This window comes from Pipra filicauda, unplaced genomic scaffold (assembly GCF_003945595.2).
Source record: "Pipra filicauda isolate LSUMZ 115617 unplaced genomic scaffold, ASM394559v2 scaffold421_size600610_pilon, whole genome shotgun sequence".
NCBI classification, from domain to species: domain Eukaryota; kingdom Metazoa; phylum Chordata; class Aves; order Passeriformes; family Pipridae; genus Pipra; species Pipra filicauda.
Window position 1 is genome coordinate 583,115 of NW_024104556.1, and position 17,487 is coordinate 600,601.

At 51.2% G+C, this 17,487-nt stretch overlaps 1 protein-coding gene across 1 annotated transcript; it reads right to left on the bottom strand.

The window, feature by feature from the left end:
• Positions 1 to 3: 3 nt before the first annotated feature.
• USP48 (ubiquitin specific peptidase 48) lies at positions 4 to 17,378 on the bottom strand. The gene is made up of 15 exons (XM_039385610.1): positions 15,133 to 17,378; positions 13,814 to 13,928; positions 13,557 to 13,687; positions 12,138 to 12,209; positions 9,151 to 9,275; positions 8,890 to 9,012; positions 7,004 to 7,065; positions 6,424 to 6,534; positions 5,707 to 5,825; positions 4,863 to 4,969; positions 3,023 to 3,127; positions 2,451 to 2,606; positions 1,535 to 1,660; positions 57 to 124; positions 4 to 13 (listed from the first exon to the last, which is right to left on the bottom strand). Exons 1-15 carry the CDS (start codon positions 15,200 to 15,202, stop codon positions 4 to 6), a joined length of 1,500 nt encoding a protein of 499 aa, XP_039241544.1. The 5' UTR covers positions 15,203 to 17,378.
• Between the last annotated feature and the right edge of the window lie 109 nt (positions 17,379 to 17,487).

Consider the following 17,487-nt stretch of genomic DNA (forward strand, 5'->3'; position numbering starts at 1 on the left):
GTGTCACAATTCCCTTTTTCCACCTTTCCCACCCAAAATTCCTGTCCCCCCCCAACCTTCCCCCTCCCCTCTGACCTTGCATAACGTCGTCCATCGCTGCGTAATCCGCGATGGGCTCATCAGCCTGGAAAAGATACGGGAATACTGGGATGAAGGAGCTCCTGGAGCCACCTCCGGAGGGGAGCAGGAAATGGGGCTCCTGCCCAAACACTGGGAACGTGAGAGGAGGATTCATTCCCTAATTTAGCTGGATTTTGGGCTGGTACCCACACTGCTCAGCAGCAAAACCAGCCAATAAAGGCCCTTGGGAAGAAAAAATAAGGATTGTTCTCCTCCGAAGCAAAAAAATAAGGATTTTTCTCCTCCAAAATGAAAAAAACGAATTCCTCCTCTGAAACAAAACCAATAAGGATTTTCTTCCTCCAAAATAAAAAAATGAGGATTTGCCTCCTCCAAAACAACAAAAAAACGGATATTCCTCCTCCAGAATGAAAAAGATAGGGATTTTCCTCCTCCAAAACAAAAAAATGTGGATCTTTCTCCTCCAAAACAAAAACCTGAGGATTTTCCTCCTCAAAAACAAGTTTTTTCTTCCTCCAAAAAAAAAAAAAAAAAAGCAAAAAGAGATCTTCCTCCAAACCAAAACCAATAAAAATAAGGATTTTCCTCCTCCAAAACAGAAGAAAACAAGGATTTTCCTCCTCCAAACCAAAACCAAACAGGATTTTCCTCCTCCAGGAAGGGGCTCCATGAAGAACTCACTGAATTTTTCCCAATTTTCACAGGCCCCACGACACGTTTCCCTTTGACTGCACGAACCCAGCTGGATTTTGGGTGAGATCCCCCTGGATTTTGGGTGAGATCCCCGTGGAGTTTGGGCTGAATCCTCGTGGAGTTTGGGTTGGGTCCCTGTGGAGTTTGGGCTGGGTCCCCCTGGATTGTGGGCAGGATTGCCATGTATTTTGGGTGGGATCCCTATGGATTTCGGGCTGGATCCCTGTGGATTTTAGGCGGGATCCCTGTGGATTTTGGGTGGGATCCCTGTGGATTTTGGGTGGGATCCCTGCGGATTTTGGGTGGGATCCCATGGATTTTGGGCTGGATCCCATGGATTTTGGGCTGGATCCCATGGATTTTGGGTGGGATCCCTGTGGATTTGGGCAGGATCCCTGTGGATTTGGGCAGGATCCCTGTGGATTTGGGCACGATCCCTGTGGATTTGGGCGGGATCCCAGTGGATTTGGGTGGGATCCCATGGACTTTGGCAGGATCCCTGTGGATTGGGGTGGGATCCCAGTGGATTTGGGCGGGATCCCTGTGGATTTTGGGTGGGATCCCTGTGGATTTTGGGTGGGATCCCTGTGGATTTGGGTGGGATCCCAGTGGATTTGGGCGGGATCCCATGGACTTTGGCAGGATCCCTGTGGATTTGGGCGGGATCCCTGTGGATTTGGGCAGGATCCCAGTGGATTTGGGTGGGATCCCAGTGGATTTGGGCAGGATCCCTGTGGATTTGGGCGGATCCCCCCGATACCTTGAGCAGGATGACGGACTCCGGGATGACCCCCAGGCTGCCCAGCGTGGCCGTGTCGTCGCTCAGGATCTTGCCGTCGATGGACAGGTTCTGGTCGAAGGGGGCCACGGAGAAGGCGTGCATGATCTGGGACAGGGACACGGCTTCTTGGAGCAGGGATGGGGCACTGCAGATCCCTCAAATCCCACCCCCATTCCCACCCTGACACAACCCACTCAAATTCCCAACCTACTCCACCCTGATTTCCACCCCAACACAACCCACCCCGATTCCCATCCTAACACAGCTCCCAATTCCACCCCAACACAACCCCCCCAACACATCCCAATTCCCACACAACACAACCCACCCTGATTCCCATCCCAACTCCATCATCAACACAACCTCCTCTAATTCCCACCCCAAACACAACCCACCCCAATACAACTCTCCCACACCCCAATTTCCCACCCCAACATAATCCATCCCAATTCCCACCCCAACACAACCCATCCTAAACACAACCCACCCCAATTTCCACCCTGATTCCCACCCCAAGACAACCCACCCCAATTCCAACCCCAACACAACCTCCTCTAATTCCCACCCCAAACACAACCCACCCCAACACAACCCCCCCTCTCCAACTCCCACAGCCCAATTTCCCACCCCAATTCCCACTGTAACAACCCCCAATTCCACCCCAACACAACCCCACCCTGATTTTCACTCCAACACAGCCCCCCCCAACACAACCCCCCCAATTCCCAACCCAACACAACCCCCCAACACATCCTAATTCCCAACCCAACATACCCCCCCTAATTCCCACCCCACCCCACCTCAATCTGACCCCATGTGGGATCCTCCCCTTCCCCTCCCTCCCCACACTCTGGTTGGATGGTTTTCCCTCATTCCTGGCATTCCTCCCCCCCACCTGTATTTTCAGCTCTTTCAGGGTCTGGTTGGCCGACACCAGCAGGGCCTTCTCCCCTCGGACCTTCCTGTGCCGGGTGCTCCTCCTGATTCCCTGTTTTTGGTAGGTGATGTAGCTCTGCTGGGAGAGCTTCTGGCGTTTTGCGCCGCCGTTGGCCTGGAGAGGAGGCAAAACCCACGGAGATCAAGTTATTTGGGAATAAACACAAGTTCCCCGTATCCCAGAGGGTGTTTGGGGCGAGTTGGTCATGCGAGGGAAGGCGGGAAGCGATGGAAAATCCCTTGGAAAGCCAACTGAAGCGTGCAAGTGTGGAGAAGACCAAAGGATTTGCCTTTCAAGCCTCGGTTCCAGGTCCTAATGCCAGCGTGGGGCAGATTTCCACGGGCAGACAAGTCCCTGTCCAGGTTTAACCTCTCCAAAAACCAGCACTGGTGTGGTCTGACCATTCCAGTGACACTTTGAGACACGTGTCCCCCACCAGTCGGACCCAGGAGGAGGGAGGTGACCTCATCGTGCTGACTCCGGAGAATGATGTGGAAATCAAGGAACCTCCTGGGATTTTTCATCTCTACCTGGTTAAAATCAGGGTCCTGCTCCCCCTCTGGCTTGTTTTCCTCCCTTTCCTCTTCAGCCTCCGAGCTGCTCACGTTCAGCTCCGGAGCCGCGTCCTTCATCACCTGGAGTCACAAAAACCACTCTGCTGTGACCAACAGCACCCACCCGGACTGTCCCACCACGGAATCAGCTCCTGGACACCTTCCTGGTGCCACCTCCACCCACAGAGCCTGGGAATAACCCCGGGAGCTGCTCCAGGAGGTCTGAAAAGGCTCCTCCACCCTCCCCAGCTGCGTGGGACCTCAGGCGGATTCGGCTCAGGAATCCCCCTCTATGGAGCTGCAGGTGCTTCCTGCCCTTCTCTCCAGGCAAAGGGAAAGTCTCCCGGGGCCTGGACTGATTCCTTTCCCAGTAGCTGGTTGATCCAAGTGCATTACAAAAGCCTCACCATGGAGAAAAGAATATTATCTGTAAATTAAGACACTTGTCCCTCCCTGCAGAGGGACTCAGAACCATTATTTATGGGGCTGCAGGGTGTAAGTAAATGAAACCTAAACAATTTACACAAATACATAAATAAAAGGGACATTCAGGTCTGAGGAAGTCACTCCAGAAGACACGGATTTGCCTGGATGTGAATTCCCATCTCTGGAGCTGGAGCTGGGGTTGCAGGAGCTCAGGAGACCTGGATGCCCGAGAGCTCACAATTCCATCAATATATTTAAAATCATCGATGCAATCCCACCTCCCAAACATTCCCCAGAGCTCTCAGAATTCCAGCAGTGCCATCCTACAACGATTTTATCCCTCTTGCACCCCAAGGAGGTAGCAGGGGGAGGAGAAGGGGTGAGGGGCTGGGAAACACTCCCTGACTGTGCAAAGCCCAGCAGGAAGGACACAGTGGCTCCCAGTGATCCTGGCTGGCATTCCTGCTGCTTCCCATCCCTGCCCTGTTACTGAGGGAATCTCGTGGGCACTCACTCGCCCCCTCTCTCCAGCTCCAGCTGCTCCACAAAGAATAGCTCCCTGTTTTTTTGCCAGCCCCACGTGTGAGCACAGTCCTGGCCAGTGCCAGAAAAACACAACCCCCAAGGCTCTCCCGCGGCGGAGCCGAGGCGGATCCAGCCTCGGGACTCAGGCTGATGGCTCCAGACGTGCTGCTGCTCCACGTCTCACAAGCCAGGCAGGAACCCATCCAGCCCCCGGCTCCCTGTGGTTCTCCAGCGCCTCCTTGGGATTGGCAGGGAGCTGGAAATCAATGGAAGGCCAAAACAAACCCACTCCCACCCTGCAAAAGTGCAGGGAATGTCTTGATCCCAGTGCCCACCAGCCTTGGCTGCCTCCTAAAAAGCCCTAAGTTCCACCAGAGCCAGATTTGGGTCCCTGAAAAAGCAATTCTGGAGTTGATCCTGACACTTAAGATCAGCAAAAACCTAATTTGCAGCTTTCAGGGATCCTGAAAACCATCTTGGAGTTCAGCCTCTCAGCAGCACCAAGGGGAAGAGCTTATTTCTATCCAGGGATAAATGTAACTTGAGCAAGTAGAAAGGAAATGACAAATATTGGAGGGGGAGGAGAGCAGGTAGAGCCTGGGAACACAGCTGAGACAGAAGAAACAGCTGGGAGCATCCCTGAAAACACAAAGGACTCCGTTTGGCAAAAGGAGACTGAATTTTCAGAGCCAGAACGTTCCCATGTGCTGGTCTGGCCAAAGCTGGAGCCACAGAGCCGGGGGATTTCTGCCCTCCCCACCACCAGGAACCCCAGCAGCAGATCCCAGCCCCTGGGGGCTGTGAGACCCCCCCGAGGGCATTCCTGGTGCTCCCTGAGCAGGATGGAGGGGGAGCCTGTCGGTACCTTTTTGTTATCCACCACCTTGTGCACGTACACAGTGGCCTGGGTGTACTCGCGCAGGTCCCGCTGCTGCTGGCACAGGAGCCCTTCCCGGCACTCCGGGCACAGCTCTGGGGAAAAAGCAGATTTAATATGTTAATAAACATAGTTAATGTGTTAATAAACATATTTCCAAGGAAAAAAAAAAACCATATTTAATTGCTTCAGCTCCTCAGAGACTCCTTCCCAGTGCCTCTCACTGCCAACCTGGAGTGGATCAACTGAATTCCTGAATGGTTTGGGTTGGGAAGGACCTTAAACCTCATCCCTGCCATGGGCAGGGTCACCTTCCACTTGCTCCAAGCCCTGTCCAACCTGGCCTTGGACACTTCCAGGGATCCAGGGGCAGCCACAGCTTCTCTGGGCAACCTGTGCCAGGGCCTCAACCACCCTCACAGGGAAGACTTTCATCTCAATATCCCATCTAAATTTCCCTTCTTTTAGTTTAAAACCATTCCCCCTTGTCCTGTCCCTCCACCCCTCGTCCCCAGTCCCTCTTCAGCTCTCCTGGAGCCCCTTTAGGCCCTGGAAGGGGCTCTCAGGTCTCCCTGGAGCCTTCTCTTCTCCAGGTGAACCCCCTCAGCTCTCCCAGCCTGGCTCCAGAGCAGAGGGGCTCCAGCCCTTGGAGCATCTCCGTGGTCTCCTCTGGACTCGCTCCGGCAGCTCCACGTCCTTCCTGAGCTGGGGACCCCCCAGCTGGACACAGTGCTCCAGGTGGGGAACCTGCCAAGCTCCACATTTACCACCTCAGACTTCATTTCTTATCCTACAAGAGCCATTCCCAGAGCCCAGGAGCAGAGTGACTCACGGGGCTCCGAGGTGTAGCGGGTGCCCTCGGGGCCCTGTGTCCGGGTGATCTTGATGACGTGATCCACCACGAAGAGCTTTTGGATCCTCTCCCACTCGCTGGGCCATATCAGAGCTATACTGTGCAAAGGAACAGGCAGGTGCTTTATGACATGGAAAAGCCAAACTCCCCCCAGAAAAACCCTCCTCCTTCTTCAGCATTTTAACAAAAGAAAACCACCAAAATCCCCCCCAAAATCAGCTGCAGGGGAGGGCCTGCACACCCCGACGGCGGCAGGCTGTGATTAGTGACGCTGCTGTGCTCCCGCCGTGCCGGAGGGAGAGATGGAGGAGGGAAGGAGGGGAAGATTTTCTACTTTCAGTGCTGCATCACTGCAGAAACAACGCCACGGAGCACGAAGTGCAGCGCTCCGGGGGGGAACGCGCACGGAAAGCAAATTGTAAGGAAGAAGGATGTTCCTGCGCCCCGGTCAGATCCAGGGTGGTTATTGTCAGGAACTAACCAAGCTGAAGGAAGCTCTTTTTTCCTGACCCAGCATCCTTGGACAATTTAGGTCTTGCCTTGCAGGAAGGCTGAGGTGGCTCTGAGAAAGCCGAGGTGTTGGTTTAGTTTGAGGGAAGGGATTCGCTCCTCGTCTCGCTGCGGCTCGGCAGCAAGAACGTTCCTTTTGGACTGTTCTCCTGGGGAAAGGAAAACGTGTGAAGGGAAAAAACTCACTGTTTGGAGTCTTCTTTGGTCATGGAAGCGAAGGTGAACATGAGCCCCCCGTGGGGGCAGAGCAGGACACTGTTGGCTATGGAGGACACGGGGCTGCAGCGTGTCGGCCTCCTGCAAAAGGGAAGGCGGTTTGGAAAGCTGGACCAGCTTATCCCACCAAAAACCCCCAGTCCTGCAGGCAGCCAAGAAGAAATCACAGGTGAATTATTTACAGAAGGCATTCCAACATGGAATATTAACTACAAGTGATGAGGAAATCAGATCCACGTTCCTCTGTGCTGCAAAATGACTCTGTCCAGGGGAGATTTCCATCTCCAGCCTGTGCAAACAGGACTGAGAGGTGACCTCTGGGCTACAGCTCCAGACAGATGAAAAAACTAATCAGGTTACCAGCTAATCCGACCATCTGGTTAACACATGGTAAACAAGGAAATTCAGTGTTGTACAACCAACACAAGTCCTGCAAAAATCGGCTTCCTTGTTTCCATGAACCCGCTGTGCCGGCATTCGGAAGCAAAATGTTACCTACAGCCCCCAAAACGTGGGATAAAAAGCACCAAAACCCTCCAGCCAAAATTACCTGACAAATTTCCTCCATTCTTCTACAAAGAACTGCGAAACAATATACAGCTCATCTGTCTCCTGGGGGGAAAAGAGAAGGAAAGGGATCTTTTTAATGAACCCAGCAATAGGTTTGTCGGCAGCGCTCGCTCCCTCCCAGACCTCGGCACGGTTTTACCATGACAACTCCATCCAAGCACGCTGGGAAAGCCAAGGAAAATAATTTGGGATCAAGTACTAAGCACTGACTTTACTAATCTCATGTTTATTACAAAGTTAGTCAAGCTTTCAATCCAATTACCTTTAATTCCCAGCGGGAAAGGGGCATTTCCCTGGAGCAGCCAAGTGCTGTTTTCTCTCGAGGGTACTCGTGGTCAGAGACCACCCCAACCTCCCTCACTTGCTTCCAATATCAAAATCCACAGGTTTTCCCTTCTGGCAGCAGCAGGAACAAAAAACCCCAGCTGTGCACCCAACAAAGCAGTGTTTTTGGGATAAATCCTGTCTTCTTGTCCCAATTTACCATTAAATTGTTTGCTCCTGAACAAAAAACCAACTAGATCCCAAGAGCTGGGTGACAAAAACACTTCCACGATCATCTATATCCTCACCATCTTCCCTACCATGCATTTAAGGACTTGCTCCATCTTTCTGCAGGAAAACTCAGCACACCTGAGGAATATATATATATATATATATTTAATCTCCCTTAATCTCTAGATTAAACCACTCTGCTTGTTTTCCCTCCCCAAACCCCTCAACTGTTTTGGATCAGGAAAACTCCAAAAGCTTGAGGGAAAAATCCTCAGCTCTCTTTTATCAGGCTCCCTTGGGAAATTCCAAGGGAAAGGAGAATCCAAAGGGAAAGGAGGATGCAGCCCCAGTGGTGGAGAGGCTCCTGTTTCTGACCAACAGCGATAGGCTCCAGCTTTCCATCACCTCCTCCAGCTCCAAAGGCAAATCCTGCCAGATACAAGCCTTTAACACCCCTGGCAGAACCTGGAGCTCTCCAGCTCAGGGAAACTCCCTCTAAACCCTTCTGGATCTCCTTGGTTCCAAGCCATGGATCCATACTGCCTCAGTATTTATTCCCAGCTGGAGCAGCGAGGGACCGAGGCAGAGACCTGCCAAAGCACCTTGGCAGGATTGGAGAGCCAACCATTAATCAGCACCACGAGACTCCCAGGAGCCAAGGACTGAACCAAGAGCTTGTTCCACTCCTTTTGGGCCACCCTAAATCCCAAAAAGTCCCGGAGCAGCCGCCAGGAGAGGGTTTGCACGGCCGTCACGGCTCTTTGGAGGGTGTCAGCATTTTGGGGAGCTCCTCCTGAGCTCCTGGGATGCAGGAGGATGCTGGAGTACACCTGGTGCAGCCAAAGCTGGTGGTGGAGCAGAACTCAGGTGTGTTCCAGCATTCTCCAACCTGGGAAGGCTGATGGAAGGAGGTAGAAAAGTCACTTCCACCGGCGCGGCTGCGGCGTTTCCATCCTTCCAGGGACGGATACAACCCCAGCAGCAATATTGTCCCTGTTATCTGCCTGATTCCGGGCCAGCCACAGCTCCCTTGGCACAGGAGCCATTCCTGTGGCTCTTTAGGGCTCTGTGCCAGCACAGCTAATCCAGGGAAATCACACCTCAGCACAGCACACATGTGAGCTCTGCTGGCATGGACTGAGAACGGTTATGGAGTGGGTTGGGTTGGAAGGGACCCTAAGGATCTCATTCCACTCCCCTGCCATGGGCAGGGACACCTTCCACTAGCCCAGGTTGCTCCAAGCCCTGTCCAACCTGGCCTGGAACACTTCCAAGGATGGGGCAGCCACAGCTTCTTTGGAAGGAGAGGATAAAAGCCAATAAAACCTGCCCCAAGCCCAGCTGCATTCCCTGGTTCCCCTCCCTCCCTACCTGAGGCCAACTGCCCAGGCAAGGCCTGCATTTATCATGGAACAGGTTCTGGAGAGAAGTCTTCTGCTCACTGGCCATCATCTTATGGAGAGCTTCGTTTTCCTCCCCTTCACGCTCCAAAATCTGCAGGAAAACAGTGAATTCCATCCCAGCTGCACTAAAAGGTGACATTATTCTCCTCCACGGGTGCCGTGACAAAAGGGAAACCAGAAACACAACCAGTATTTACAGTCAACAAAAAGGGGAATATTTGGCAAATACCTTGCACTGGGAACAGCACTCTTTGTTATTCGGGAATTCGGGGGCTTTTGGGAAATATTGCTTGAGTTTCTCCCAGGCTTCCCTGGAAACCACCCTGCGCTCGTTCTCCGAGATGCACAGGTCACCTGCAGGGAGAGAATCAAGGCAAGGGCTTTGATCACAACATGCTCAGGGATGTTTTGCAGCCCTTGATTGAAGAGATTACAGGGAATAAAGGTGGGGGAAGAGATCCACACGTTTAGCAGCCAAAACCACGTCAGCAAAAACCAGTCCGGCCGACAAAGTCACCTTCAACTCCTGCCTTGCTTCCCTTAGACAGGGAAAAATAATAATAATAATAATAATAACAACAATAACAATAACAATAATAATAATAATAATAACAACAACAACAATAATTTTAATTCATAAAAATGTCCTTTGGATTTCCAAGCTGATCAAACACAAGCAGGGATGCTGGGAAAAGCCAAAGAGGGCACAGGGCTACTGGTTCCTCCTCCACAGCTACACCCCCATGGTGCCTCCATGCACCAAGCCCCAGACTAACCCTGTGTCCCACGGAACAGAAGCCAGGTGCTCTCCACATCCTTGAAACCCCAAATTCCTCCTGCAGAATCTCAGATGGCTTCACATGCCCTATCCAAGCACCTCAAAATGTGGCAAGGGCAGATTTGGCACCCTAAATCTGCTCTGGGGAACCACCGGGTGTGAAGACACCGGGCAAGATTTACCAGCTGTCCCCCAGACAACTTATTTATCCATCAGGATTATTTATCCTGCTATCAGGATTATTTATCCCGGTGCTCAGGCAGCTCAAAAAGCCCAGGAAGGGTTTATCAGGAGCCATTTGTGCCTGCCATCTCAGGGATGGAAGCAGGAGACACACCCAGGCTCTTGGACACCACGTGCACACATGACAACACACACTCCGGATAAACAAGGCTTGGGAAAACTGGAGAAGGCTCCAAAATCTGAGCAGCTGCCCCTTGCAGGGGTGATGATATCCAAGGGGAAAACACAAGCACATCCCCCTCTGAGACAGCAGCTGGAAGTCACTGTGCTGTGAGCAGGCACCGGGAGAAACACGAGGAGCAGCCGTTGCGACACCGGGATGCAAACCGGATTTGGGAATATTCCTGCCTCGGTGGGATTGCACCAGCAAGAGGGAAGGAAAACAGCAACTGCCGTGTCTGAAGGGCACAATACCTTATTATCTGCTTTTCTATAGCCTGGAGAGCTGCAGAGAGAGGAGAGGGAGAGAAACTCCTTCCTCCCCACCCTCTGGTAGCTCTTTAACATGACAAGCAGCTCCTCGGGCTCACGGATTTGCTCCAGCCCAGCCTGGAATCTGGCCAGCCCTGGAGAGGAAAAAATAGCAACCATCCCCTCTCCTGCTTTTCCTCTAATAAACAAAGGTCAGGCCTCGATGCAGCACTTGGCCACTTGGGCCTCATCCAGCACGGCCAAGTGGCTCCGGAGGTTGGACCAGGATGTTGTCCAGAGCCAATGATGGGGAAGAAGAGGAGCTTGTACAAATAAGTGCCTTGACATCACATGATTAATTAAAATAGATTAATATGGTGAGGAAAAGAGGAGGAAAAATCAGCTCTGGGTGTGCAGGAACAAGTGTTTTGCCATCTGGAAGATGATCCCAACCGCTGCTGACCCTGTTTCCCACTCCCACCATCCAGGGACATGCTTTGGGCACGGACATCAAAGGAAGGCTTAACTTGGTATCTGGAAAAAATTATTCACTGGGATCAGGCAGCTACTGGAGAGCGAGGAATTGCAGCAAGGATGCAAAGGGAGTCGAGAAGGGAACGCCCGGGTGGCATTCCTGGAGGCCAGCCAGCCCTCACAGAGCCAGCCCTGGCTTTTCCAGAGCCTCCCACGGAGGCAGGAACCTCCTCCACCACAAAATTAAGGCTGTAGGAACAAGACTACAGATTTGCTGATCCACTCCAGAGAGAATTTTTCAAGGTGGAAAGGTTGTTTTCCACGAATAATCAAAGGTTAGCTCAAGACAAGAAAACCTGCCCTGCCAGCAGCCCCTTTGACAGTATTATTTATTCTGCTCTGACCCAAAGTCACAGATCAACCAGCAATTTAACACCATAATATTTTCCAAAGGCCTATTGGCCTATTTTTTATCGTGTCTGGCTACATAAATGTTCTATCCCCACACTCCCTGCTTTTATTGAACAGCAGCAGCCCCGAGGCAACGGGAAACGCGGAGTTCAAGGCTCTGAGTAACAGATAAAATCGTGACAAAGTGCTTAAACACCCGCCTTGAAAATGAGCTTTCTCCAGCCTTACTCCAGGTTCTTGATTAGCCCTGATGACAGGAGGAGTGTGGCTAATTTATGGCATTTTTCTTTCTTATTAGGGATAAGATGGAGCCTCCCCAGTAGGGAAATCAGTGCCTACGAAGAGGAGCTTAAGTAAAACAGAGTTATGTCTGGGAATAGGAGCTTTAAAAAGTGAGATTTAAACAACAGGGTAGCCAAGGATGCAGCTAATGAGGCATCACTTGGAAAACAACCCACACGGGGTCAAAACCTTCTGTAAACAGACACCAAAGCTCAGCAGGTTGGGAGATCAATATCCGGAGGTCCCAGCCCAGGTGTTGGCTGAGTGCTCCTGTTCTAATGTAAACCAGGATTAAAAGGACGCTCCGAGCTCCCACCTGGAGTGATTTACACCGCCTCTTTCTCTCTTAATGCTTTCAGAGCTTTCAAGTGGCTGCAGAGCTTTGGTGCTGCCCAGGATGCCATGAGAGGGGGAGAAGCTCAGCTTGGCTGAGCCCCTACAGGATCTGCCTGCAAGTAAAACTTCTGAGTGCAAGAACCACCAGGAAAATGAGAGTTAAGCACATTTCTGCAGTGGCTCCTCACGCTGGCTGCAGTTGGAGCAAAGGCTACGAGGTTCATGTGTGGAGCAGTGGGACACAAGGGAGACATTCAGCTCCAACCCCCGGAGACACTCACCGTGTGGGCAAACGATGTCTTCATTAAAATTTAACTCCTCTTCCTCCTCCCTCTTCTCTTCGTTTGATTCATCTAATTGAAAAAAAAAATTAGTAAGACAAGAGGTTTGCACAGAGTTCCTCTTCCCAAGGAAAAATCTTATGGCGGGGTGGGGGGGAAAGGAACTCGGCCGCCTTTCAAATTCCAGCAAAACCCTCAACCCAAGGGAAAATCTGGAAGGAAATTTGTTGTTCTCTGATGTCTTGGCCTCTGGGCAGGCGGGATTACAGCCTCCAGGCCACGTAGGAGGGCTTTGAAGTGCGTGGAGCACAAGCCAAGCCTTTGTGAGATTACAAAGGATGCATTTGTTAGGGCTGGAACACCGCGGGGGTTCACTGCTCCCAAGGATCTCCCGAGTTTAACCTAAACAAGCCTAGGTAAGAGCAAAGGCAGCAGAATTCCTGGCAAAAATTCCTGATCTAAACCAGATGCTGCCTGACAAACCGAGAGGGAAGCCGGCAGGGGGTTGACAGGCCCCAAATCAACGCCTGAATTCCAGTTAAAATCCACAACTCCACACACAGAAGCTTCGGCCGCTGAGTGGAGCATCGGGAAGACAATGAGGTGTCAGTAAGAGCCTCTAACGAGCTGCTTAACGAGCAACTTGGCTTGTGAGTAATTCAATTGTACTACTGGGAGTTGCAACCTGTTGTAAATCAGAGGCAGCCCCGAGGAAACGTGAGTGGTAGCTCAGAAATGCCCTTTTCTCACTGAGTGCTCCACCTTACAGACATTATCGGGGTGCTGGGGTGTTCTCAAGCCTCCAAGCCCAAGATCAATGCCACGAGCCATCATCCCCACTTTCATTCCAACCAGCTTCTTGCTCTCAGTTCAGAAAAGGTCAACGACACGTAATTTCCAAAGATTTAAAGAGCAGAAGGCAAACAACCCCCCAGTTAGTCTCATGATATGGGCACAGAATTGGGTCCAACTAATGATTTTTGTTCCTAGGCTGTGTTTTCCCAGCGCTGCTGCATCACCTGTGCTGTTTCATCCCTCAACCCTCACAACAAACATCATCATCATCATCATCCCTTTCCCCAAGGTAATTTTCATGTTTCTTCCTCCCCTGTGTTCCCTCACTCAGAGAAAAGCAGATGAAAACATTGTGTGGCTGGGGGAGTAATTTCACACAGCTTTGTAAAACCACTTATCCCCTCATCTCCCTCTCCAGGTATGAAGATCACCCCGCAGTTTCCAAGCTTAGCAAAGAAAAAGCTCCTTAAAAGGGAGTTTATTTGATTTATTATCCTCTCTTCCCTACTCGTACAAGGGAAACAAAACAGCTACAGAAACACCCGATGTGTCTTTTGTAGGAGGGACCAGGCAGAGCTGTTGGGTCAGTACAGCAGAAATTCGGAGGAAATCAGGAGGGAATACCTTTGTTTTGTGCGTTTCCATTCATTTTTCCATTACTGTGCTCTGCATCTTCATCTTGCTCATTCAGCTGCTCCAGAGCCAGCTGACGCCAGCTCCTCAAAGATGCTTTTCCAACCCAAAACCTGTCGTTCCTGCAGGGAGAGAACAAGGCAAATCACCACAAAATCACAGCCCCCTTCTCCTTCAGAGCCACACCGGTAAAATCTTTAGGAAAAAGCTATATAGGCACTTCTAAAAAGCACTTGGGACTGACATACCCCTTGACTGTGACCTTCAGCAGGTTGGTCACAGTTTTGTAGTCTTCATTCAGCTGGTTTTTGAGCCGCAGGATTCGACACCTTTCCACCACACAGTCCTTGCAAAGTGCTTTGACTGGGGTGGGGGGGAAAAACCACAATTTATTACACTATTTCTTGCACAATTTCTTGCACAGGTGTCTTATTGTCTGTTCGACCACCCTCAGACTGGAGTGTGCCAACTATCCTGGCCTCAGGATGGGAGATTTCATGTGTAAATGAGGAGATCCTGGGGGTTATCAGGCCACATTTGAAGCTTAAAGAAGCATAAAATGCTGCAAATGAGGTGAAATCTGCTTCACTCCCTCCACAGCTCTATCAGAGTCCTGGTATCCACCACTTGCACTGGGAGCCAGGTCAGCCCAGCACACAGGCAAAGGCATATGCCAGGAAAACACCTGTATCGTGGCATTTTACCAGTTAAACCCAGAAAAAACACCCTCCTGCAAAGCTGCACTGGACCAAAGGAGTGGAAATCCTACAGCTGGGCATGTGTTGTGTGTATTTTCATCTGGGAGCAAGAGGGGATGGGAAGCAGCGTGTCCATCCATCCTTTTATCCTTCCCTCCCAGCCACACTCAGCCCACAACCCTTCAGGAAATCTTCCACTTGACTAATAAACCTTGCCCTGTTTTTCCCCACAAAGGCTGTCTGCGTCACCAGCAATCCTTCCCTACAAGCTCCTGGTAGGAGCTGAGCTAATTTGGTCTCAGTGGGAGTTACTGAGCTCCTTCCTCAAAGGAATGAAGCCTGGGGCTCGAGGAAGGGGTGGCCAAAGCCTGGAGGGGCTGGGCTGACCTCAAAAAGCTGGATGTGTGGTGGATGCTTCAGCAGGAGAATGCAGGCCAACAGGTCTGTGCTTCCTTGGATGAGGTGACAGACAGGAAGGGATTTTTTTGGCCTGAATGCTCCCTGAGACTCTGCCCACGTAGGAGCTGCGGGTGCTGCAGGCACAGCAAAGAACTGTCAAGAGTTTGGGGGGGTTCCTTGTGCAAGTCTTATTTTCTAGAATTGCCTTCAAACCTTCCAAGTGTCGGATTTTCTAAGCAATCCTCAGCAATTCCTGCAGGCACAGCCCTTCCTGGACACAGCAGGCCCTGCAATCCCACTCAGTGGGTTTGGGGAACGTTAACAGAATTAGGTGATATTAAAAAAATCCCCAGAAATAGTGCAGCACTAAAGTACTGAAATGAAGTTGTGATGATCAAGGAGGAGTCCAACTGGGGCTGAGACCAGCAGAAGGCTCTAAGACACGCCCAGCACACCCCAGGGGACGGTACCGTTGAGCCGGGGCCCTCCCCCGTAGCGCCGGTAGAAGAAGTCGGCCACGTATTCCGAAATCCTCTTCATCAGGGATATCTTATCGGGATGGAGTTTGCCATGGGAGCACAGGCAGGCCGTGTTGTCGATAGGTTTGGGAGGAGTGGACTCATCCAGCCATTTCTGCAGCCATTCCAGAGAGATGAAGTCGTAGGGGGAACCTGGGAGGGGAGAAACCACAAAGAGGAACAAGCCCGGACGCGTCAGCTCCAACACCAGGTGGTACTTTGGAATTCCTCTTAAAAATTAACATGGTTACATCTCTGAGGTACAGGTTTTCAAATATCTGATCCAGCTTCTCCCACCCCATTCCCATCTCGGTGTCACAGATTTAGAAGACATGAGATATTAAGATGTTCAGGTCATTTAGGATTCAGCAATCAATATGGAACAGCTCCAAGGAGGAATGGGAGTGCTTTCAAACCTTTGGGGGATTACTGGAGAGCAGTCGAGGAAAGGGGAAGGTTTTCCCATCATCCATCGAGGGACTGATATAATATTTAAATTATGATCATACATTAAAGGCTTTTTCTACAACAGAGAGAGTTCATCAGACTAATTTGAAAATTAAAAGCAACACCACAAAAGAATCGAGGTCTCTGTTCACCCCACCCTTTCAGCACTTGAAATTCCAGTGTTTTTCTTACAATTCTGGGTGAGAAACAGTCCCATATTTTAAAATTTACAGTGCAAATGGAAACTTGCTCAGATTTCTTGCTGAAGCAGAGCAGCGGGTTCACCCTTGTTTGCTGAAGGAGAAGCACCTGCACAAAGCCAAGGTTCAGGAGCAGGTCAGTGCCTGTATGAGCAGGGAAATGGTTTTGGGTGACAGCCCTGTATCTCAATACTGAGACACACTATTGATCCACAACTCTTCTGGGGGATGAGTGGGAAATTAGGAGGAAATCAGGAATTTCAAACCCATTCTCTGCTGCCTCGAAGGCAGCTCTGAAACCACGGGGAAAGGCAGCTGTGAGTCACATTTATCAACTGAACACAAATCCTTGATGTTTCCTGGGAAGGAGCAACAGAGAAGCGACAGGAAAACACAGAAGACAGGAAAACACTGTGTCTCCAGCTTGCACTGGAGCTCTGTGAAGCCTCTTTTCCTCCACAGCCTCAACCCATGGTGTTTTCATCTTACGCAACGCCCTCCACAGCCGTGACCTCCGGAGAATTCCGGCGCTGTCAGAACGGGTTTGCTAGTTTGGGATGAAAGCTGCCTCCCCCAGAAAGGACGTTTTTCTGGGGCAGACTCCACAAAGCTGGCAGGGAACGTGTCTGCACAGCTGCAGAGGCAGCCCCCATTCCAAGGGCCAGGCCCCAGTGCGGCGCTGGAATGACGCTGCCTCCAGCTGTGCTGGGAGGGCTGTGCCCGGGCTGTGCCCAGTGGGTGCCCCAGGGCACTGCTTTGGGGCCTGGCAGCTCCAAATTGAGGCACAACAGCTTTACCTGCACTTGTAAAAAACATCTTTCTGGGGATTTATTCCTCTGTCACGTTAGAAATGCCGAGAGCAAACTATTCTGTTCCTGCTGAGGGAAGGCACAGTGGGGTTGTGCTGCTGCTCCTTTTGGCAGGTGAGTCAGGGCAGGTTGATCCCTCCAGCACAGCTCTGATCTCACGGTGACATCTGAACACTGCTCAGGCTCGTGGGGACTCAGGATGAGCTGTGACATGCTCCTGCTCCAGAGTTAAACACCTGCATTCCTGAACTGGAGAGGCAGATTTGCAGGAGCAGGAGTTTCCTTTGGGCTACTCCAATCTCAGTGCTGGCTCTGAGTGTCTGGCAATAAAAGCTAAAACATCAAATTCTCCAGAAGGCCACACAATTAAACCCACTTTTAAGTCTTCAATTATAATTTTCCTGGAGTTTTTAGGAGATGCACGTAGTGAAATTCCACATGCTGGATAGACAGAGCAAGTGTCCCTATGCTTTTGAGGGAGATGGGACGGAAAAACAAGGTGGGGAATAAAACCCCTTGTGCAGAGGTGACAAGACACAAGGAGCAGGAGGAAAGGATTAACCCCAGTCACTACAAAGCTGAGACATGGAGCTTTGAGGCACTGGGAGGGATGGATCCACTAATTTTCTGCTGGAGGTCAGGCATTCTCCCAGTTACCTGCTGCTGAATCAGGATCACCAGCTCCCAAACCTGCCCTGAGCTGGCAAGTCAGGAGCAGGCAGTTCTTCTGCCTGGCTGCTCCTAACGAGCTGCTCAGCAGGCAGAAGAAAAGAGTCACAAAGCATGAGGCTGACTGATGGGGAAGGAGCAAGAGGGAATTAGCGACGCCAGAGGCCAAAAAAAAAAAAAAA